The 24922-nt window shown below is 42.3% G+C and overlaps 1 protein-coding gene across 12 annotated transcripts in view; it reads right to left on the bottom strand.

The window, feature by feature from the left end:
* NRXN1 (neurexin 1) overlaps positions 1 to 24922 on the bottom strand; it is a 676210-nt gene that overhangs the window by 265758 nt on the left and 385530 nt on the right. For 4 of the 12 annotated variants that reach the window (XM_058802367.1, XM_058802368.1, XM_058802369.1 and 1 more), the window contains exon 1: positions 5051 to 5840. The exons of the other annotated variants lie outside the window; for them this stretch is intronic. In XM_058802367.1, coding sequence (XP_058658350.1) covers positions 5051 to 5291 — 241 coding nt within the window. In that variant the 5' untranslated portion in view covers positions 5292 to 5840. Of the gene's footprint in view, positions 1 to 5050; positions 5841 to 24922 lie in introns of those variants that run through there. 12 annotated transcript variants of the gene reach the window in all.

Here is a 24922-nt window from a genome sequence, read left to right as displayed (position 1 = left end):
GGCATTTAAAAAGATTGTGATATACAAACAGGTTTGAAATAACATTAAAAAAGGCAATTATAAGATGAAAACGAGACTTTTTCACCTCTACCTCTAACATCACACTGAGCAACAATGCTGGAACATCTGGAAACATTTACATTTGATGGTTTAATTAACATAGAACTCTTTCCTGCAACATAAACACATTGTAACCAAAAATGTGATTTTAATTAACCCTAATCCCTAAAACTATTTAGTTTATTATCTTTCTATAACAAAGTAACAATTCCAGTTTATTAAAAAGGAGTAAATGGCCATGAAGTTACTTTCACCTGTATTTGTAAGTCAGGGGTTTCTTACAAAAATAAATGCTTTCTATACATCATAGGGACATCTTTCAAAGATGTCTGGGTTATACATTTCACAATGGTGGTATAAATTATATCACTGCCATGCTGCAATTCTAGTCCTATAGTTTTTATTTGGTGAAAACTCCTGTGGAGTTCAACAGGCATCTTCCCTGAGCAGGAGCTGCCTGACCAGGCTGCTTTGTACTCCAGCACCAGTGAGCTGGTGACTCTGCTGCAGAAGCCTGTCCAAATGAACATCATTTGGGTGACTCCAGTGCACATGAGCTCTGCCAACAATGGTGAAACACAGCCTGGAAGAAGCTGGCCTAGCTCAGGAGTGGGAGATCAGTGTGTGTGTCCCTGCTGCCACATCATGCTCTGGATGGGAAACACTGGAGGAGTGGATGCGCTGTGGTAACACACCATCCTCAGCTCTCAGCTCCAAAACCTGCCAACTTTTATTCCTCAAAAATCTCATTTTTCACAGACCTGCTCTTCCTGCCTAGGAATTTGGCTGCTGAAGCTCAACCTCCTAAATTTCTCCATTGTTCCACCACAAAGGTCCCTAGCACCAGCCCAAGCTGCCACTTTCTTAAAACCTGCTCCCAGAACCCCATTCTGTTTACTTCAGAACATTACTCTGTTCTTCAAACAGAACCCCATTCTGTTTACTGCTAAACCACTAAACATAAACCTAAACTGCTAAACCTAAACCACTGGCCCACATGTTGGTCCTAAGCCTCATAAAGTCAAAATTCTTCTGGCACTCAGGTCCTTAAGTGCACAACCCCTACTACACACAGAACTCAGCTCTTTCAGTTCTGCCTGTGAGCATGTGGACCCTATTCCCTCCCTATTTTTGCTTTTTCTTTCCAAGAACACGCACATACCAACATTCAGGTTTCATTATTCACCTCCTGGCTCCTATTCCCCACAAATTTAAAAAAAAAAGAAAGCAGGATCAGTTTGTATTTAGCCTCAACAAGATCCTGAGAGCACAGAAAGCAATCAGAAGTGGACACACTGTACTTGCCATTTGGTAACTGAATTGGAGAGCCATAAATGAATGAACACCAAAGAAGTGTTTGCAGGAAGACAGAACTGAATGAGGATGATGACAGCCATGCATATGGCTACACTTTTAACATATTCAACACACAATTTTCCCTTCACACATCATCCACCATGTCCCTGGATTCTTAAAAAAACAGTCTTTCTTCATTTAAAGTTACTGAGGAAGTTGCAACCTCTTTCCTTTTTTATGGGTTTTGCCATGGACCATCCCTGCTTTTGTAATCTAGAGTATGAACTGTCCTATCTACTCAAAAAAACCCCAAAATGCCAGACTTCATGGTAGATACAGCTATAAAAAAAGCAATAGCCACCTTCTTAAATGGATTAAGAAGGACATAAATTATCAAATACACCACAGGCTACAAGAGACCACTGGTGAGGGCTGAGCAGTATATGTTTTATATTTATGAACATTTGTCTTTCTTTTACTTCTCAGGACTTCTTTTTACATTGTTGAGGTCATGATCCACAAAATTATTTCAGAATTACTTTCTTATTCATTCCTGTGGTTAAACTTCCTAATCTTTCACCCATCTTTCACCTGAGTTTAATGAGAGTCACAAAGCAAAATTGAAAAATCATTTGGTCAGGCTTCAAAGATGTTTAATTTTGACTTCTAGTGTATTAAAAGACTGTGTGCTGAACTCCTTTTTGTCTAATATGGTGAGCTAATTGCTTGGTTGGGATTCTGTTTATGTCTCTGTGAGGCACAATACTGTCCACTAAAACCACATGAGCTCACACTACTAAGCAAAATCCCAGCAAAATTACCTGATGAGAATGTTAGCAGCAAGACTGTGGTTTGGTTTTTCTAAAGAAATGGAAGAAATCCAACCATGCTGGGCTTTTGGCTTTGCTTATACTACTAGCTGAAATTGTGTTGGCTCAAGGAAAACTGAAAGATAAAAAAATTAAGCCCAAGAGGGTGGGGGTGCCGGGGTAAAGGAGAAGGGTGTGGATGTCTGAGGACTGTGGTGGCGTTTATTGAGTGCCTGAACAAAGTGATCATTCCTCCTTCCTTTCACACTTCTAATTCACCATATTAGAGGGCAATGCTTCCATTTGGGATCGACTAATTGACCTGTCCTAAAAGCTCTTTTCTACTTTTAGCAGGTGTGATGCTACAAAAAGCTGACAAAGTAACAAAAAAAAAAACCTTCTATGAGCTCACCGTAAAAACTGCAATTTTTTTATGTGTTAGAGGAGAACAAAATTCATTATTACTTCTGCAAAACTGAGCTAACCTTGAGGGATACAAGGCTGAGAAATAGCAAATTCTCACCTGGCTAAGTCAGCAGGGGCAGGGGACACTGGAGAAGAGCAGGTAAGGAACAGGCACACACACACTCACACACTCCCTCCTTCCTCCCCCAGTTCCCTCTGATGGACGCTCAGAGATGCAGCGCTGGGCTCCACAGGAACTGTGCCCAACACTGCTCAGTCAGAGACAGAAATGCTTCTGTCAGGCTTGCAGAAGCAAATGGGAACACCTCTCTGAAGAATTAATAATGAAAAGAACCAAATGTTTTGGAATGTTGTCAGCTAGCAGGATTTCTCACAAACATAGGAAAGCAAAGGCACTTTGTGTTATCAAGTAAACATTCTGAAATGCCCCCTTATCTTTTCATAGAATCACCGACTTAACTTCTGGAGAGGCTCCTGGGCTTACTATGAAGTCCTTAAGTGGCAGCTCCACCCCTTCATATTTCATTTTCTTTAACAAGACTTATTTCTTCTGAGAAACCTGCCTTTTTACACATCACCCCTCGACTGGGTCCAAGGTAATGCTTTCAAAAACTGGCAAAAGGTGTGATTTTAAAATGCTTTCTAAGGAATCATAGCTGGCACCTCTACCATCATGTTTCTTTTCCCCTCATCCTTTCAGCCTTCTCTCAAATGAATAGCAAGCCTCCACATTATATCCCCATATGGGCAGAAATTGGGAGAATAATAAGCATATAGACACATGTGTGCATGCACATACATCTTTAGCTCTCCCCTGTAGCACACACATTACAGAACATTCAGCATTCTCAATCTTGCACTGCCTCAAGTGCACTACTGAGAAGAGTGGTGGCCTGAATTTCTCAATTGCTTTGCTTTTAATTAGATCAGTCGTATAAGTTTTTAAAAAATAACAAAATGTTTAAGAAGAGGCATTTCTGTGCACTTTTCTAGCAGTTATGTATCAAAGGCTATTTAGCACACAGTGGGGATTTTCAGGTAAACAATGCTACTGCTTCCACCAATACCGGCATTGTTAATCACTGGAAAAAATCCAGTAATTCCTAACTACCTCGTGCCTGCAACTAGGTCATCTTGCACAGAGAAGCAGAGGTTAGGTACAAGATCTGTTTTTTTACTTTGCAAAGCCTGTAAATGACATCGCATGGTCGTGCAAATGAAGCAAGGCAAGACGGGAAAATGAAGAAGAATGATGCTGTATAATCTAATCAGAAACCAACAAGGGGGTTTCTTTATCTTCTCTTCCTCCCTCGGAGACAAAGGGAGGCTTTAAATCCTTAAAGCATAGTCTGGTGTTTCGCTTTCTCTGACAGCTTTTGGTCCTACCGAACATATGTAACGCACACTTCTTCTGCATGTATTGATGGGCAGGTGCTCGCAAGTCTGCGTGCAAAAAGGAAGAGAACTGCGCGGGGGCTCTCCAAAAGGCACTGAAGCAGCTTCCTGTCACTTCAGAAACTAACTACCGGAGCACTGTCGTTCTTAACCAAAATGTATTTGCACTTGGAGAGAATTCCATCTCCGTCCCTTTGCTGCCCGCTACATTGGGCATCGCCTCCCTCCCTCGGTGGGCCAGCGCTTGCCGCTCCCCCGATCCCCAGCATAATGAGCTGACCTTTGCTTCAGTTCATCGACTTCCCACCAAGGTACTGAACTGGAAGCAGCGCGATCATCACCAGCGCTTCGAGCAGCGCCCCGGCTCCCTCCCCGCCCCTCGGCCCTCGCCGGGGTCCCCGGGCGCGCTGCCCTGCCCTGCGCCCGTGTGTGCCCGCACCGGGCCAGGGAGGGGACGGGGAGAGGCGATGGGGACAAGGCGTGGCGCTGCCAGCCTGGGGCCGCAGCTCCGGGCGCCTCCGGGCCGGGCTTTCCTTCCCCGGCTGCTGCGGCGGGGCAGGGAGCGGCGGGGTGCGGGAAACCTCCGCTCCGGCGGGGTGCGGGAAATCATCTCCGCTCCAGAGGGGTGCGGGAAACCTCCGCTCCAGAGGGGTGCGGGAAATCATCTCCGCTCCAGAGGGGTGCGGGAAATCATCTCCGCTCCGGCGGGGTGCGGGAAATCATCTCCGCTCCAGAGGGGTGCGGGAAACCTCCGCTCCAGCGCCTGCCCCGCGCCCGCGGACCCCGCAGCGACCCCGCGGGGCGCACGGACCGACACGCCGCCAGCCCAGCCCCGGGGGATGCCCGCCAGCCCAGCCAGCATCCCCCGCCCCACCGGGACCGACCGAGCTCCCCACCCCACCGGGAGCGGCGGGACGGGCCCAGACCCCGCCCGACGGGGCTCCCAGCCCCGCATCCCAGCCCTTCCTTCCCCGCCGTGCTCCTCGTGCTCCCCCCGAGCCCGCCGCAGCCCCGCAGACCGCGGGGTCTGACCTCTGGCGGCACCGAGCGGCACCCGGACCCACCGTGTCCGCCTCGCAAGGAAGCCGGTGACCTGTAGATAGCGATAGGCACTGAATGATGTTTGCTGCTGCCGTGGAAATGGTGAATGTGGTGAGCGCCCAAACTGGAGGCGCCCCACGCCACCCCAAGGAGGCCGCTGAGAGTGAGCGGGACTATCCAGAGCAGGGCCAAGCGGCCGCCGGCGCTGCTGCTGCCGCTGCTGGCGGGTCCCGGCTCCGGGCTGCCCCTGAGGAGCCCCCCCATGCTCCGGTGCGCGGCGAGCCGGCCCGCGGCGTCCTCGGGAGGAGCGGCAGCCACAGCAACGGAGGCAAACTTTGGGCAGAGGCGCTCGCACGCTCGGCACACGGCGCTGGCTGCAGCTCACGGCACCAGGCGAGCCATCTCTTCCCTTTGGGAAAGCCTATGAGGATCCTTTTCTCCAGGTCTTCTTCTACCCAAAACAATCCGAGACATAGTCAGAGAATCCAGGCAGTTCAGAGCCTTCGCAAAGAGGTGGAAGCGGGGAAAAGCCCCGTGCCCAAACAATCGCTAGTTTCAGCTTTCCCGGGGCTGGTGCTCATTAACAATACTCCACAGTTGCAAGGGCTACGAGAACGCCAAGCGTTCCCCCATCCTCAGTAATCCACAGTGTAGCCAATCATGCCACATTTCTGCTAAGAAAGAGAAAAGGGGATGCCGCTCCATCAGCCAGCGCTGGGAAAGCAGAGAAAAATCAAACTGCTGCTCTTCCCTCCATTCATCTCCAAACTGGTGAGCCCTCACCGAGCGAGCTCTCTCCCGGCGCGCACACACACTCACACTCGCGAACACACACTCGCACACGCCGCCAGACAATAATCAGGCTGCTCCGGCAAGCTCAGTGGTCTGGCTATTGACAGGAATACCCGAGGATGTTTTCAGGGAGAATAGTGCACCCTTATGAAAGAAGCTGGGAGAGGAAAAAAAAAAAAATAAAAATAAAAATAAGCATGCTTGCGAGGAGCAGGGCTATGCAAATCTGCAGTCTCCGAGCAGCAAATCGCTGAGGCTTGGATGCAATGCAGAGGACGAGCCTATGTTAAAGAGGGAGGCTGAGTTCAGCTCCCACACAGTCGCGCTGCCTCTCCTCAGCCTTTCGGGAGCCGCGCACTTCCAGAACGCGGCTCGGGCGGTGTGGAGGGGACACACACACACACACACACACTCTCACACGCACACACACACACTCTCACACGCCTCTCCTCCCCACCCGCGCCGCGGAGTCAGCAGCGCGGCAGGAGCACTTCCCCTCCTCCGACAGTTCAGAGGTACCAGTGTCTCGAAAACCCACTTTCATCTTAAAAAAAGAACGATTTCGGGGTCTTTTAATTGGCCTAAACTTCGCCGATCAGATGTTTCCCCTCGGTCTGTTCGGGCACGGGCTGTGATTATCCGGTCATTGCACACACGGCGCCGAACAAAGAGTTACCGGGATTTTCAACTACCGCACCTCGGCCGCCCACCGCAGCCGCAAGCTGGGCTGGAAAAAAAAAAAAAATATAAATCCTTTCTGGGCTGAGCCCCCCTCATTCCCCCGCAGCTGCAGGGCGGCGCCGGCAGCTCCCGCATCGCCGCCCAGCTGCGGGGCTCGCCCCACGCCTACCCCCGAAACAGGGCGGAGGGCTGCCCTACAGCATCACCACCCTCGCACGGACACGCACACCGAGCCGAGGGGGCCATGGGGGCCCATGTCACGTTTAAAAGCCGAGGGTCGGTGTGCTAAGGGCTAAGCGGGTCCTGCGCCGCCCGGAGCCGGGCGCGGAGGCGCAGCCCCTGCAGTACCGCACCTGGGCACAGCAGGGTGTGCGAGCCGCACACTCCATCCCTCCTCTCCTCCTCCTTCCCTCCTCTCCTCCTTCCCTCCCCCGCTCCCAGCCTGCCGTGGATCTTGTGCCATGCCTTCAGCAGCATGAGATCATGGGTGCGGGTAGCGGATGCGTGAAAGCGAGAGGGCGAGCGGTGGGCGTGAGAATGGGGTGGATATTTTATTTTTTTTTATTTTTTTATACACATTTCGCGTTAATCTAAACGAAAACCGCTGCAATTCGCCGAGGCGCTAATTCCCGCGGGTGCGAAGGGAAGTCACAACCTTTGCTCAGCTGCGTAGGCTGAAGAACGAGAAAGGTTTTTCGCCTTGCTCAGCCCAAGGAGGATCGCTGCCCCCGGCCACAAAAACGCCCTTCGTATTTGTGGGGGTCGTGCCCGGAGGCGACGAAAAGATCCCGAAGCTCCGGAGCAGAAAAGTGGCTGCTCCTGCCCTGCCCACCTGGACAAGTCGCATCGCAGCCTCGCCACGCACCCAAAGTTTTGCCAAGACGCCGAGGTAAATTATAACAAAGCCTTAAGGCAGCGCTGCCCGAGCCCTTTCTGCGCTCCATGGAAGGGCAGACACGCATCCCAAAGGAAGCCCGCACTCGCCGTGGCCACTTTGTAACACCCCCAGAGGGAAACGCAGCTTAGGGAAGTCAGTTTTCCAACCTGTCTCCAAAAGTTCCCGTGTGAGAGAAGAAACACCCAATTTTCCCAACTATCAGCTTTCAACTGTCATGCACTGTCACCTCCTAAAAAAATAAAAGACAATAATTTCTCTAAGTTTTGGAGTTAGGGAAAGAAGGAGAAGAAGGTATGAAACCTTAAGGAAAAGTCAGCCTGGATTTGACAGCTCTCATAAAATTAAACCTCCTGATATATGTTTCCTGTTGATGCAAGTAATGTGTGTTAGAAACTCCATCCATAAATACCACTAGGTTTTCTATCAATCTGACTCAGGAAACAAAATATTTCAGTCACTGGAACCAGTTTTTCATTAAACTGTTCACATGTTGCTGCCGTTTTGGAAACAGGCAGTAGTTAACTCGACTGTTCTTAATGATTCTAGACATCCTACAGACGAGGAACTTAAAATTGTTATCACTCCTCTGAAATAGGAAGCCGGTATTGCCAACCGTGTAACGATGCAGTTGGCAACACAATTGTGCAGATAAAATTTCAGCTGGCAAGCCCTGTCTAGACTAACTTTGCTTGGCTGTGCTGTTTTAAGGATTGTGCTGCCTTACAGCCGGAGTTGCCTTGTCAGCACCCAGGAAAGCATGGCTCCATCCTCACTGGGGGATTCCCCTCTAGGTGTGTAACCTTGCTGAGAGAGGCTTTCCACAGGTGCCTTCCAGCCTGAGCACAGTTTGTTCAACTTTGGTTGAAGATCCACTTTGGTGTGGATTCAGAAGGACTTGGTGGAAGCACTCTGTTGTTGGAGGTCTTTGTAGTTTGAGTACCTTAATCTAAATTCTTGCTCCATCTGCCATCTACTGTGCCAGGGAGGCCTAAAGTGCTTAAAAAACAAGGACAAATGAATAAAATGTTTAGGTACGTCCAAGGTACTTCATTTAATATTTTACTGAAGATAAAAGGGGTTTTTAAGAGCTCTACTTCACTAAATATGTACTATTTATGCAGCACACATACAAAACTGCCACTGAAGTTTCTAGTTTCAATTTGTGCCTGGAGACTACTTGGTGAAGTTTTTTTTTTTTTATCAGATAAATTTTAAGGGGTCATTTTTAGGTGCAACATTATGATAATAAACACTGCTTAGGGACTGTTAAATTAATGGATTGTTTTGCTTCTCTGCATCCAAACCAAGAGTTGCGTACGCAAAGACCAAATCCTCACAAAACTATTTAGGCATCTAACTCTTAAGAGCCCTATTAAAGTGTGAATGGGGTGACTGCCCTCTAAGTAGGCATCCCTTTCTGGATCTGGCAATGTGATCAGCACCTTGGGTGTAGCAACTCCAATTTTAACAACATTTGACATTTTTCTGGCTCTGCACTCTGAACCACAAACAACAGAGGACTATCCAAGTTTGATGGGAGAGAAAGGTGATCTAATGCAGTGCAAGGGTGAGAAATGGGAGAGAATTAATTTGCAGAAAATATTAAAAGATTGAAAATTAAAAGAACACCAGCAAGGTGAAGATGGAAGTGTGTATGAAAGCAAGATGGAGACAGGAAAGCAAAAGAAGGACATTCCAGTAAAATCCTCTCTTGCTCAATTTTTTTTTTGTGCTTTCAGCAAGCTAATAAAACTTTCCAATTTGAAGCAAATCCTGGTAGTCAGACACTTATACTTTTTGCATGTTTTGATTTAAAGAAGATTGCTGGTGAATGTCGGTCTCTTTCCTCAAGTAAAGAATGATAGAACAAGAAGAAATGGCCTCAAGTTATGACAGGGAAAATTTCCATTGGATATATGGAAAAACTTCTGCAAGTCTTGTCAAGCACTGGAACAGACTGCCCAGGGGGAACAGCCTGCCCAGGGAAATGGTGAATTTATTGTTCCTGGAAGTATTTAAAAGACCTGTAGAGATTCGGGTTAGACATTGGGAAGAAATTTGTTATTGTGAGGGTGGGGATGCACTGGAAGAGTTTGTCCAGAGAAGCTGTGGATGCCCCATTCCTGGAAGTGTTCAAGGCCAGGCTGGATGGAGCTCTGAGCAATGTGGTCAAGAGGAAATTATCCATGTCCATGGCAGGATGGTTGGAACAAGATCATTATTAAGGTCCCTTTCAACCCAAACCATTCCAGGTTTCTATGTGGCCCTTAGGGACATGATTCAGTGGCCTTGACAGCGCTAGGTTAACAGAGATCTTAGAAGTCTCTCCCAACCTGAATGGTCCCATGATTCTGTGATTCTGTTTAAGAAGTTTAATTGGGTGTTTTGGCAGTTTGGCTTTCTAATGACAAGTTAAAAGCTTCTGCAAGTAAACACTATGAAGAATGAAGGTATGCAGCATTTCTTATTTAAAATGCTTGCCTTTTTACCCCCTGCTGTCATAAGAGTATGAATTTCTGTTAGCTGAGGATGAACTGAAGTTGAAATAACCTGGTTTTAATCCCCAAGGACATAGAATTGTGCTTCCCACACAATCAACATGCTGCTATCAGTCTGTGAAGGTTCACTCAAAGAATGAAGAAGTGGTACAAAAGAAGACAATAAACAAGAGTTTGTGTAAACAAATAAATGTTCCACTGCAGGCATAGTAAATAAAATGTGAGAATGAACTCTAGTGTTCACAAGGTAGCTTTTATCATCTCAAGAATTTATCTCAGTGAAGTTAGTCCCATTTAACAATTACCCTGTGCAGGTCACATTGTTAGTAAATGTGACTTTTAATCAAGGTATTTCCACCAAATGAACTCTGTTAATACCAGTAGGCTCCTAAATCTTTCGAGCAAGAATACCCTTATTGTAAGAACACATCTTTCCCTGATTTGTTCTGGTGTCATTATGCTATAAACACCAAATGCTCCTAAATAAAATTTATACAAACAAAAAAAAGTACTCCCATGAGTATAATTTACATTACTTCCTCAAATTAAATCAGATACTTCTTGCTGGTATGACCGTATCTCTCTGCAACAGTACAGATAGATCAGCTAAGATGGACAACTTCAGCAGCACCAGCAAAACTGAAGTGCAGACCATGCCTTAGGCCAGCAGAAGCTGTCAGTAAAATTCAGGGTTTCTTTTGGTTAAGTGCCACCTTATGCAACCAGGCTGCCCTGGCCATCTCTAGTTAACCCTCCATTTAGTGCTGTAACATCCACTCTTAAACTCCAGAAGCCCAACTGCTCTTCAGCAAAATAATTAGCAAACAAACAAACACACCACCCCAAAATGCCTCCACAAATCTGTGTATTACAGGAATACTATGCAATTATCTATACCAATGTTTTATGCTACAGGTTTTCCCCACTTCTAGGCTTGGACCCTCCCTTAAGTTGAAAGCACATGGACATTCTGTGATTACAATTAAACAGGCCAGACTTTGGGTTTATCCAGCCCACAGACAGAGGCTTAGAGAAGAAAACAGTCAAGCTAATGTTTCCTCTTTCCACTATAAACACTGCTGAATTTAATGACCTATACCCTGTATCTCCCAGTACTTCTACTGATGTCTGGTAACAGTGGAGGTGGTAACTTTCCTCTTTTAAACAGCAGAGAATGTTCCTTCCAAAAGCCAGTTAATTGCAAGATGCTGAACCAAGGCCTGTCATTCATGTCAAGTTTATGTCCTAACCCTACATAACCCATGGCAGAAACTGTTTATTTTATGCCAATAAATTTTATCATATGAACTACTTGAATACTTTGAATGTAAAAAATATGATCCTAAGAGAATGAATGGAGTATTTGTGCAGCCACAAAACGCAAAGAAATTCAAAATTTTGGTAATCGTGTGAGAAAGGAGAGCTTACAAAGGAAATATTTAGGCTGCTTTCTCTGTAGTGTAGCTATTCTCTCTCTAGGCGTAGTTCAAAACAAATCCTGGTGCAGTTAATAAGTCTCCCTGTCCATCCAGATAGGCTTAAATCTTCATAATAAATGTTTCTTGACACTCTGTGCATAAAGTAATCTCTTTCTTGCTATTCCTTGCTGTCAAAATCAAGCTGATTTTCATTTTGTTTCATTTCATTGAAGACATGCACACAAGCCAGATCTTTTCAATTTAGAGCAGAAGGGGCTTGTGGAGAACATTTTCCTGGGGAAATCTGACTGGGGAATTTTGACTGTGCAGAGAAGGTCCCTCTTTGCCTGAAATAGCCCTGGTTGGTCCTTAAGTCATTGGGGCACTTTGCAGATTTGTCCATCCTTACTTGAATTAGCCCTGGTTTGAGCTGGCTTGAGGGGGATTCCTCAGAATGCCCTGAGGGTTGGCTTTTGCTGCCTCCCGGTGCTGTGATGCCACTTAATCTCATATTTTCTTTTTTTTTTTAATTATTATTTTTTAGTTTAATGTGGCAGAAAGATTTCTGACACTTTGTGTAGCTTCCCCCTTTGACTCCAATCTAAAGCCACAGGAAATAAGGCCAAATCCGCCTGTGTGTGGCATTTAGGAGATTTGTAGTCCTGTAGCAAATGGTCTCTAGCCACTCTCTCTCTGGGCTACCACATGAATGGTTAATTCCCTGGGCAATTAGGCTGCTACTGCTGCTGCAGAACCTGCAAAAGTCTCTCTGACTTCTCCCAGCGCTGCTGCAGGAACTGGCACTGCATTGCCACAGAAAAGAGACATCCCTGGTGCAGCTTGAATGCTTCTGATTTGAACTCCTCAGCAAATACTTCAGCTGGGGACAGAAAGCAAGCCACCACCAAAATAGCTTGTAAATTAGTCATCAAGAAGTTTGATGAAAAAAGCCAACAACAGAACCCAGTATTCTGCTCTTTTGTATCCAGTACAAGCATATTCAAAACCTATTTGTTGATAAAGACCTCCAGAAACAGGAAAAGTGTGTGTATTACAGAGTTGTTTGCAGCTCTTGATACTGTTTACCACGCACAATAACTGAGATATTAAAGCCATGTCAAGGAAAGCTCAGAATAGACTTAATGCAACATCCACAAAATGGGGAGATAAAGACCTTGCAGGGCAAAGTTAATTGGTTTTTTGTTTTGGTTTTTTTTTTTTTAGGAAGTCCACTAGTAGCCAAGAGAGCCTTAAATGGTATTTGTGGAGTACCTAAAGTCAGGACTGCATCTCTAAGCAGGGTTTCCTGACAGGATTTCTAAGAGATCCCTCGCTATGACTCATGAACGTCACACAACACCCCTCACTCTTCTGGCCTGGGTCGAGAAGAGGATGTACAGTGAAGTTCCACCTCCTGCCGTCCCTGAACACATTAGTCCTGCTTCAGTCTTGGCAAAAAAAAAGGGATGAGATGCAGACATCTACTCTTTGTCCAGTGCAATACATTGCTTTAGACTCCAGACAACAGTAGTGCTACAAGTCAGCTGCAGAAAGAAGTAAATTTATAGAGTTTCAAGAAGACAACACTAACTTTTGGCAGTCATAACTTGAAAATGTCCAAATACTTATTTAGCTTTAAGCTTCTTTCTTTCTTTTTTTTTTTTTCTCCCCCCAAAAATTGTCACTGTTGTGCAGAACTCATTTGTAACGTCAAGCAAATTTCCTATAGCTGAGTTATGAATGTACAGGTTTAAAATGAAAATGCTGACATAATCTTAAATGTAGTGGCACAAATAGTGCCACTACAATAATCCTTGTAATCTAATATATTAGCCCTAGGGGGATGGAGACTGAATTGCTGGTCTCAGACAGACTTTCTGAGGCTCAGCTCAAATTGCACAATTATTATACATCCTTCAAGTTCTTTAAAATACATTTCAGATGGAGTATTGTACATTCCAAAAATATTTGTTCTTCAGAGATTGATTTGACTTCTTTTCCTACTTTAAAGAGATATATGACCTCGGAGGCATGTGAAAAATCATTAATCAAGTTTAGGCTGTGTAACACCCTTTTGTATGTGAAAGACTTACTTTTTTTCTAGATTCCCTCAGTTATGTTGCCAAGGTGATTCCCCCAGAGAGCCATGTGTTTATCTTGACAGGTGTTAGTGAGATCTGGGGAATCTCAATGGAATTGTTACTGGTTGCTTTGAGGTACAGTAGAAAACATTAAGCCTGCAAACTAATGAACCTACCTTATTACATTCTAAATAAAATAAACCACAGAGTAACTTGGATTCATCTACTAATGCCTTTGTAATGAAGCTTTTATTGGGCATATGGTGTGGTCTTGCTGCTTTCCTCATATAGCTAGCACAAGCTAAAACTCAAAATGAAAGGTACATGTGCCTCTTCTGTGAGATACCAGTCTCAGAAACTTGCCATCACAGTTCAGAGCACTGCTTTACTGGCATAACCTCTGATTATGGTTTGCAAGACTAAATGCATTCAAAAAACAAGAAAGCCATCAGATTAAAAAAGGAAACAAGAGACGCCACTGATAGGAAAAGAGAAAATACAACTCCTATTGCTGTTCCTAGGGGAAAATTTAAAACCACTGCTGGTAACTTACAATTACTCTAAAATCCATTCTGTGACCTGTCCGAATAATGTCAGGGAATTATTAATTAAGTACTGTAACTTCCAAAGCTAAATAATCATTCCTTAGTTACACTCCATTTGTATTTGCCAGCACTGAGCTGTAACACACTGTATTTTTATAGTGCACATTAGAAGCAATAAAACAATAGGTGCTTTTAACAAAAAAGAATGAGTCTTAAGGAAGGTGAAACGAAATACCAGCATTTTGTTTCAGCCAGCTATGCCTTTTCCTTCTAATTGCCATTTTCTTTCTCTCTGTATATGTACAAGATCAGAACACAAGAAAAAAAACATTCCTTAGCAACATTCATCTTCTGGGAGCATGCTGCTGAATTTAGGTATAAAACCATAACAGCATCTCAAAGAATAGCAATAGCTCATATACTTCAGCTTTGATATATAACTTCAAATCCTTAATCTCTTCTTTTCACATTTCCACATAAAGTTTTACTCTGCTTCCATTTTTGCAAGTGCCCATTCGAGACAAAACCATCTTTTCTTACCCAGGCTCTCCTCCCCCTGCATTTACTCCAACAACAAATTAGCAGCCAAATTTTTTTTTTCTTTTTTTATTTTTTTTTTTTTGTTGTGGAGGATAAGAAAAGTGATACGGTGAAAACAGAGTGAGAACAGTTTTTTTTTCCTTCAGCACCAGCAGCCAGAAACAGTATGAAAGCAATGGATCATGAAGAAAAGCAATTTCCTACTTCAGGGATTAAGCAATACTCTCTTTTGTAATGTTAAATGAAAGTTTTAGTTATTTTTTTTCCAAGTAATGCTGATTTTTTTCCCTCCCCCAGTGTAAATAAATACCCACTGGAGAAGCTCCAATAGTCACAAACACATCACTTTCTAGCCAATCAATAGCACAGATAAAACCCTTTGTGCTGTGCTTCTTTCAGCAGGCCTATTGATAGGGCAAGAAAAATTAAGCTACTAGAGAAGCCAAAGGTAATTAACTTAAGGAGAGAGAAAATCTGATGATATATATATTCTGTTCTTTTCTTAAGGACAAATACAGGGGAGTCATATTTGGGAAATAGGCTTTTGGGGAAGCACTCAAGTAGGGACAGCTATCAGCATTTTACTGGCACATTTCCCATCCAGTGGCAATACAATATGAATTACCTGCTGTGATGATTGATGGCTTGACCCTCCCCTAAAACACAATCCTACAATCCTCTTTGGTGGTATGGAAAGTCTGAATCTTCTACACCTGCCTCTGCCTGCCACAGTTTTGCAAAGTGCAGCCTTGGACAAATCACTACAAAGCATTTGCCATTTATTGGCTAACTGGCAAGCAGGGTCAACATTACCATTCCCAAAGATAAAGGGTGTTGGCATGGGTAAGACTTGGTGGAATTACACCCTTCACACCAATGCTGAAAGGTTTTTAGCTTCCAGCACTATTAAACAGAACATTGCAGGATTAAGTCTTCTCCACCTACAAGTTTTTGTCTATAAAGCTCTAACGAGAATACTCAATGCAACTTTAAAGCCAATGCTCTGTTTAAGGCACTTTGAGATTGCTTCCTGATGAATGCACTGTTTGTAATAATTGTGGAAGCGTGGGCCTCCCTCAATTTTTATACATAGATAGATGGGAATCCTGTAAATATTTGATCAACTTTGCTTAAAGGGAAAATTTGTATGGGAAAATATTCCCACTGTAAAGAAACTTTGTTGGCCAAGCTTGTCCTCCTTAGCATATATGCAAATATCAAGAGATTGGAAACAGAAAATAATTTTGTTCATACCTGTGTTTTAATTTTAATGAATTACATTAAAGAAATTCCTAGCTAAAACAAAGTGCCTGCTTTATAATTAAAATTAAGAGTCACAACCAGCTTATCTTTAAAAGCAGGTTGTAACAGGAAAGAAAATCCAAGACTTCTCAGCTGCAATTTTGCGGCTCTATCAAAACTTGCCTAATTTTACCTATTTATTTCAGTGCATAATAAAAGATGTACTCAGAGAAAAAAATGTGCAATGCATACATATTTTTAAAGGCTTAGAAAGCTAGCAGCTTTCTTTTAACACCCTTGGATCTAATTTTGTTTCTAACAAGTAAAACGAGAAGAATGGGGCCCTAAAAAGGATTATGGTCTGAAACCTGCTCCTTGAATCTTTGCACATGCTAAAGCTGTCACAAATTTTAATAGGAAAGATGGGTGGTCTGCTGACCATCTCTGGTCACAGAGTTGAGCATTACTGCCCAGAAAAAGCTTATGGGTTTTGTCAGGAAGGGTTCAGAAACCACTCTATTGAACCACCAGCCTATAATAGCTCTTCCACATTTCACAGGATGTCAGTTCCTGGAGCTGTTTTTCCTTTGATGCGCACAAAGTACTGCCAGTAATTTCAATCAGAATTATGCCATGCACTGGAGGAAGACAATCACATAATATGAATTATCACATTTTTTCCATGTCCCTGCCTCTCACAGAATTGCTGGTTTGTCAGAGGAGTTGGTACAGTATATGCTACTGATCTGTGGCTGCTTTGTTTAAAAAAAGCTTAGTACTGGTGTAGTCCTTCTCATCCAGATATATCAAAGCCCTTTATGAAGCAGCAAAAGGAGTGGAACCAAGAAGAGACTTACAGTGAAACTCTTTTTTTCTTTTCATTTGGTAACATGAAGTGCTCTCAAATTATTTGTAGTGAAAAATAAAGGGAACATAAGAAAATTAAAGAATCACATTGTAAAAAGTGGCTTAATTTTTAAAATTATGTTCCCTTTCATAATTTTTGTGGTCTTAATTTAAAAAAAGTTAAATGCCTTTTCCTTGTAGCTATTTTTCAGTTGGGATTGAACAAATCTTCTTTCAAATACTTTCTTTTCAGAGAGACCTCTAAAGCTAAGATGAGTTAATTCTTATAACTCCAAATCAGGGCACTTCCTTCAATAAAACTCCTACTCTTGATGCACTTGAATTGTATGGGACGAGCAATAATCTTTTGGCTAAGAGTGAAAATCTACACCAAAATTACAGTCACACAGAGGCTTATGAATTGCAGAATTCGCAGAATTTGCATAATTCACAGAATTCGCATAATTCACAGAATTCACAGAATGACTGGGTTGGAAGAGACCACCAAGCCCAACCCATGCCCAAACACCTCTACCAAACCCTGGCACCCAGTGCCACATCTAGTCTGTTTTTAAACACATCCAGGGATGGTGACTCCACCACCTCCCCAGGCAGGCAATTCCAGTACTTTATCACTCTTTGTGTAAAAAACTTTTCCCTAATATCGAAATTATATTTCCCTTGACGCAGCTTGAGATTGTGTCTTGTTCTATCGGTTCTTGCCTGGAGAAAGAGACCAACCACACTTGACTACACCCGCATTTCAGGAGGTTGTAGAGAGTGACGAGGTCACCCCTGAGTCTCCTTTTCTCCAGGCTGAACACCCCCAGCTCCCTCAGTGGTTCCTCACAGGGTTTGTGTTCCCAGCCCCTCTCCAGCCTCGTTGCCTCCTCTGGACACACTCAAGTGTCTCAATGTCCTTCCAAACTGAGGGGCCAGAGCTGGACACAGCACTCAAGGTGAGGCCTCACCAGTGCTGAGTACAGGGGAAGAATGATCTCCCTGCTCCTGCTGGCCACACCATTCCTGATCCAGGATGCCCTTGGCCTTCTTGGCCCCCAGGGCACACCGGTGGCTCATGTCCAGCCGGCTGCCGACCAGTGCTCCCAGGTCCCTTTCTGCCCGGGCACTGTCCAGCCACACCATCCCCAGCCTCTAACATTGCAGAGGGTTATTGTGGCCAAAATGCAGGACTCAGCACTTGGACTTATTAAACTTCATCCTTCCTATTAGAGCCCATCCATGCAAGAGCAATGCTCATGTTGCCTCACGCTTCTGAGCTCCCAAACGTACTCGGTGGGCAAAACCCACAAAGTGAGGGTTGAAGGACAGCTTGTTCCAGCAAACATCCCACTGACCTGAATGGAATTTACCCAAGACAAAGGCCTGGGCTCTGCCTTACTGTTGAAAGGTTCCAGCAAAATCAATATGAGCTATAAATTATTAGAAGCCATTTTTAATTCTCACCTACTTTGCACTAATGATGAATTTATCATTAATGCAGAAAGAGATTTAAAGCAATGTCTATGCCATTAAAATAAATATCCATTAGCTATAGAAGATATCCCACAAGTGCATTTGCTTCTTGTGGAACTCTTCCAGAACACTGGATCTATATACAGTATAATATAATGATATTTAACTGGTAATGAGCTATTGAATTGCACAGGGGGAAATAGCTTACAACCTTAAAAACTTTTAAAGTAACTTCTCTAGTCAAATGGGCTTCAATTATACAACTCAGTGTATGAAAAAGGTTTTTTGTCTATAAAATGCATCTCTTAGTTGGCATTTCTTTCATTTTTTTCATCAAAAGAGATTTATAACGTGCAAGCAATACAGTAAAGGCTTCCTTCTACTAAAGAAGCTCAGAAATACGCAGATTCACAAGATTAGTTTTCCAGAAGGAAAATTCTAATTATGCATTTGAGGAAGTTTGCTTATTCCTTTCCAGTACAGTTTGCAATGTAAATGTTGTAAATGTGACTAGCAGCAGGGAATTCCTGTGTCATTACTCAGTACAGACCCAGGTGGTAAACCACAGTTAAGTTTTTGTTAATTTATTTAGACTCCCTAATTTAATTTCTCTGTATGAAAAGGACAAACTACCACTGAGGTTTTTGGTCGCAGTGCTGAGATCAGCAGGTTATTTCATCAATCTTGAACTACAGACACATAAACCTCACTAGGAAGTCTTCTGATCTGGGTGACTATAAAAGCAAGGAGTGAGAAAACCCAGAGCATTAGCACAAACCCAGCCATTAATCTGCAATGCATATTTCTCTCCTGACAGAAAAGATTATCAGATTTCCAGTTGTTGGTGAAGGGGATGACTCGACTCCGAAATCAGTAAACGCTGATCACTGATGTCTAGTGGCAAACTTCTTTTTCCATGTATCTTTTCAGCTGATTAATCTCCAATAAACCTCTATCATATTTGTCTAATAGATGTGTGGCAGGGTGAAATGCTTGGCACTTCTTTTCCCTTTGGTTGCCTGGTTTTAGTGCGAGCCTCCGTGCTCGAACGCAGTTCAGGGTGACACCGTGAGTCGATATCTGCTCACAGCATATTGGAGTGCACAAACACAAGCACAGCCTGCAAAAATGTGAAGCAATTCTCCCCTTCAGCTCAGCATTAACAAACCCTCAGCAGGAATACAGGTACAAATTTGGGCATTACACCCCAGGAAGGCACGAGCCTACTGGGAAAAATGTGAGGAGGGCAACATGACCAGAGTCTAGGGAACAGGGGCTTCAATAAAGCTTGAAAGAATTAGGCTAGAAAGGAGACAACTGAGATTGAACATGATAATAGCTTTCAAATGCATGAAAGGCTGTTTCTAAAGAATAAGGAAATCACCTGTTCTCAATCACAGTGATGGACAGGACAGAAAGAGATGTGCTAAATTGCAGCAATTAAGATTCAGGGTAGATATTGTGAAAACCTTCTCAACAGTGAGGATAGTGGGGTGCTATAAAAGATCACCTATAAGATGGTGGAGTCTTCATTTTTAGAATTACTTCTGAACAGTATAGTCTTCTTGGAACTACTCAAATATCATTTATTACCCTTTCAGGACTGGACAATATCCTCCACTCCTTTTCATCTTTAAATTTCTACAAATAGCACTCCTGCATGCAGTCATTTTTGCTGGAAATTGTTAAACTGCAGAAATAAAAATATTCTCCACTACTAGACCTCCCCTTGCCCATGTTGGTACAAAAATAAGTCAGGAAATTTCTTATCCATACCCTTTTTTTTGCCCCATGTGATGTTACTAGAGATGACAGGTCTATTTGTCTGTTTGATGCAGAAGACAACAATGAGAATAACCAACCTTATCTAGGTCAATAATAAACAAATGAATAAGAAAGCAAATCTCACCACACCACAAATTCCTCTGCTAGATCACAAAACAAGAACAAATGAATTCAAGAAGAAGAAAATGCTTCAGGCACAAAGATTTTTAAATGAGTGGAAAAGAAAAGAAGTTGCTACACCCACTTGGGTTTTGGAAGAATAGCCTGTGATAACTATATCATCTATATCTATATCATATATATCTATATCTATATGTGTTTGCCACCTTTTAACACTGACAAAAATTGTCATGATTAGATCTTTCCATAGTATTCATTGCCTCAGTCTGTTCTCATGGAATTCAACTTCCAGTTTAGCTTTGAAACTTGCATTTCAAGTAGTTTTGACTCTTTATGGAACTACCATGTTTTAGTGGGCATTATTCTCCACCCCTCCCTTGTAAGTGATTTTACATCTCTGAGTGGTTCAGGGAGTTGGATACTGTGGTGTCCTATTTGAAATTTCATGGAGCCATTTACATGTGCTAAATGAAGCAGCACCCAGTGCTCATCCAGATTTGGATAACTGTGCATGAATCTTTCAAAAGTGAACTAAAATATGATCAAAAAACTCACTTCAAAATATCAATTTAAGACTTGAATAAAATTTGCTTGCAATAGTTGTGGGGTAGAGAACTGGAGTGTCAACACAGCAGAGGGTTAAGGTTATGATCTATTGCTACTGAGGATAGGCAATAATAGAAATTTCCAGTCCCTCCCCTAAGTTATGTCTCTGTAAATTTCCATTTTCCATCCTTGACAAGTCTCCTAGTATTTGTAATTTCTTCTTTTTCTCCCTGGTAATTTGCAGTAATGTGAAGAGTGAGAGAAATCTCCAGAGCAAGTTCCTTTCCTTACAGCTCCCTCAGGACAAGGAACTTCGCCTTTTGCTGGTATGTAAAGTATCTCAAGATTTGTCCCTCATTTATTAAATTCATTAGAGATCATCATGGCTATTGAATTTCTTTTCAGCAGGATACTCTCTTGTCAGAAATTCCCTGACCACTGTTCTTCAAAGAAATAGTTTTCTTTGATTCATATTATAACTGAATCTCCACAATTTGAAAATAAACCTCTTGTATCTCACTCCTGCCCTGCTCATGAGTGTATTTCCAGTCAAGACCATTCTCTCAGAATATACTTTTCAAGGATATGAATCTTTTCTCACACCTTTTGCATTACCTTCCTGCTTCATAACACGTTTCTGTAATAATCTGGATACAGATTTTAAAACGATTAATTGAGGCTTCTATTCCAGATACTTCAACAGGACAATACATCTGGAAAATATAAAGCATCTAAATAATGCAAGAGTTAGAAAAAAAATTTGAGAACGGTTGGATAAAAATAAACCTCATTATTATCTAACCAAATTCACAGCTGCAATGTCATACCCATCAAATTCAAGAATCAGCATCACTAGAGGAATGTGAAAAACCTATCCAATAGGAGGCCATCAGAAGATCCAGGGAATATGGAAGGAGTGTTGAAGAGATGTGCAGAATGTAGAACAAGAGAAAGAGAAGTAGCAGAAGATCTCAAAACAGAAGTCCATAGTACATCAGAAATTTGAAGCTAGGAATGTTTTACTTTCCAGACTCTGATTTTAACAAAGCATCCAAGCAACTGCAGAATACACAACAGCAAAATCTGGTGATTCACAATTATTTCTTCCCCTATATACTTATGAAATAGATGTTTAAATTTAGTGCTGCTCATCTTGAAAAGGAAAGTAGAGCTTTTTCCATCATGTTTCAGAAAAGCTTCAGGACTGAAATGGAATACATTTCAAATGGAAAGATCAAAGTTACTGTGTTTCATCCCAGAATGCACAAAGTTAAAGAAAGAAATTATTTTTTTTTCTAGAAGTGTTTTGATCCTGATTACTTATACATAGGGAGGTTGAATTTTTGCCCAGTCGCATGAAAAACTATGCAGTTTCATTGATTCATAACTGTCCAATTATATACAATCTTTGCTTACTGCTCCTGAGCAAGGACAATTTCCATGTCATTATTTTCCTTCTGGTTTTCAGCAAGCCAAGCATCACTTGTTTCAACAGAACATCATTATGGGTTGCTTTTCTCTCCAAATACATTTTCCAGTGGATCATGTTAGAAAAAAAGAAAGAAAAAAAAAGATAACACAAAACCAAACTGAGAGAAAACAAACCCTTTAAAAATGACAACAAAACCCCTGCCACAGCAGTACAGCTGAGATGCAAGCTTCTCTGCCTCTCTGAGAATTCCTCCAGCCTGCATGGGGAATATTGACTGCTGGGCAAATTTCCATAGCTATGAAAGAGAGCATGGGGAAATGAAATGAGGAGGATAAAGAGTGGGAGTGGGGTATGTGTGTACACTTGCTTGCCTGCATGTGTGAGAGAGAACAAAGAAAAGCTCTATATTTGGGTTTATGGATCCTTTGCAACATTTCAGAGGTTAGCAACAGTCCCCAAGAAAGCTTCTGCTCATATCCTTTCCTGATTAAGGCAATAAATATTGAAGTAATCTCATATTCATGAGTAATTTTCTAAATAAAAAAATCAGACAATTTTAAAAGGACTTTAGCCAAACAATCATGGACTACTTAGGATAGGCCAGGTCCCCTTCACTAAACAAATACTTTGTTGAAGCCTTCTGAGATATCTGTAACACACTTTAAGCATCCAGACCTGCTATCAAATAATTAACACAATCAAATTATGTTTTCAGAACAGTCAAGTAGGTATGAAATTTTTTTACTTCTTCTTTTTTTTTTTTTTTAATTTAGAGTGGTTTACACTTAACAAAGTTGCTAGCAGATTAAAACTGTTGATATGACCTATAATTGAGTCCAAATGTTTCTCTTCTCCACCCTTTCCTTTTTAAGGTTCTGTAAGCTTTGATTTCAGGAACATCTCACTTATTAATTTACAGCAACATGAAGTAGTATAAGTAACAGAATTATTGCATATACTGATGCAATTGCATAATCCTCCATGGAGAATTATATGTATGCTCTGAATGATATCTATAACTCTGAAAATGTATTAGGGTGAAATGCTAATGGAACTGACAAGAATCCTCTTGTCTCTGTTCAAACAACAGGAAAGCATTCTGCTTTTCACTTGGAAAGGAAAAAACCAACCCAATGATTTTACAAGTTTAAAAATCACAGCAAACCCATTCAGGGATTACAGCCTTAAATTTATATTTGAATATATAGCCACTCCACAAGTCTGGGGCTTACAAATTGTGCTAAGAAACTTTCAAATAAATGCATGTGGTATTTTATTATAATGAGACAATCTGGCTATAAAGGGCTGTAGACTATTAAGGAGTTGGTGTGTAGTGAAAAATGTGGTCACAATCACAGATTAACTGTTGTTTTTTTGTTCTGCAAGGCTCCTGTTACTGAATTCATCAGTGTTATTCCATTAGCAAAGCAGTGCTCTCTTCTGCTGCCACATGAAACACAAAGGATTGTGAACAAGCTCTGAAGGATCACACAGGGAACAACATAATGCTCCAGTTCTGTTTTCCATCACCACCACAGGGCAGCAGGCTGTGCATGCAAGAGACCTGATGGAGCCATGCCAGCCACTAAAGAGGGAGGAACAAGAAACTCTGCAGCACTTCTCAGCTGGGTTTGGGTGGAAGAGATATTGGTGGACACTCCCACCTGATGCTTTTCAGTGCTTTGCACAACATTTGGGCAGAAAAGATTCAGGCTAGTGTCACCATTTCAAGCCTAGTAGGTCCCATCCATCCTTTAAGAACATCTGTATTCAAAAATTATGTTCCTGATTCATTGCATTAGGCTATTTTCACCAAAGCTTTCTCAAGATACTTCTGAAAAATTAGGAGCTTTCATTTTTTAAGTAAGATGTGTTTATTTGCCATACAGCCCTTCTGCCTTTCTTGCATCTGCTCTCATTCTAATTCTTACACAGAGACAGTGACACCAGTGCTGATGATAATGACACTGGCAAACATGCATACAGAATTAAGTTAGAATGTGCTAGAATTAGTACCAGCATCTTGGTTATTCCTCTCCAAAGGAAGGAGAGAATAAATTTCCCTCCCCTCACCCCAGCTTTTTTCTACTGTAAGTAAATGCAGAACATATATATATGTAATAAAAGCAAAAGTGAAAGTGAGGTTCACCTGCAATTCAATTAGTGATGCTGAAGGCTAAAATGATATAAATAACATGCACAAACAATAAACAATAGCTCTCTTAAAAGGGCATATACAATTTCTAATGGCATTTTTCAAAGAAGTCTTGTTAATTTTTGTGGTACTTGAAAATCCTCAAATAAATGCAAACTAGTCAAAAATATTATGCATTCCAAGGAAGTCTTGAATTAAGGAATTGTTTGTATTGTAAGATATTTTACCAAATATCATCTATGAACAATAAATATCAAACAAACCAACAATAAATATCTTGGTGCTGAGGGACTTGTAATGCATATAGACAAAGAGGAAGATTGAGCAGTTAATAATTTCTTGTATCTCTGCTTGTTTTAAAAGGTAATATGAAAGTATTTCTCTTAGGTTCCATTCCCTCCAAGTGAGACACACAAACACACACAAATTTTAATGAGCCAGTTCAGGGAGCTGATGCTGAATAACTCTGAAGAACCTGACAGACAAAAGATAAAAAGGCAAGTGCTTAAAAAGCCAAAACAATGGGTCAAGTCTAATCTGTACCTGTGTGAATCGGGGTTTCAAGATTGAGTGTGATTTGATTTAGAGCAACAATGGAAGCCCAATCACTGGTGTTGAAAGGAAGCTATCCAGGAGAATACTTTTATCTGCCTGTGGTACAGATAACAGGAGCTGGAGTGGCACAGTTTGACTCAGTCTGCAGTCACAGAGGTGAAATTCGAGCCGTCCTTTTATCAGCCCGCCAGCCTGAAATAACCTTGGGAGGAATTCCTTGGGAAAAGATGATGGCTGCTACAGCCACCTCCTTTCACACTTTCTCCACACTGGTGCAGGTGTTAG

This window comes from Ammospiza caudacuta, chromosome 3 (assembly GCF_027887145.1).
Source record: "Ammospiza caudacuta isolate bAmmCau1 chromosome 3, bAmmCau1.pri, whole genome shotgun sequence".
Taxonomy (NCBI): Eukaryota; Metazoa; Chordata; class Aves; order Passeriformes; family Passerellidae; genus Ammospiza; species Ammospiza caudacuta.
The sequence above is the reverse complement of the archived record's forward strand: the minus strand, read 5'-3'. Positions and strand labels throughout refer to the sequence as shown.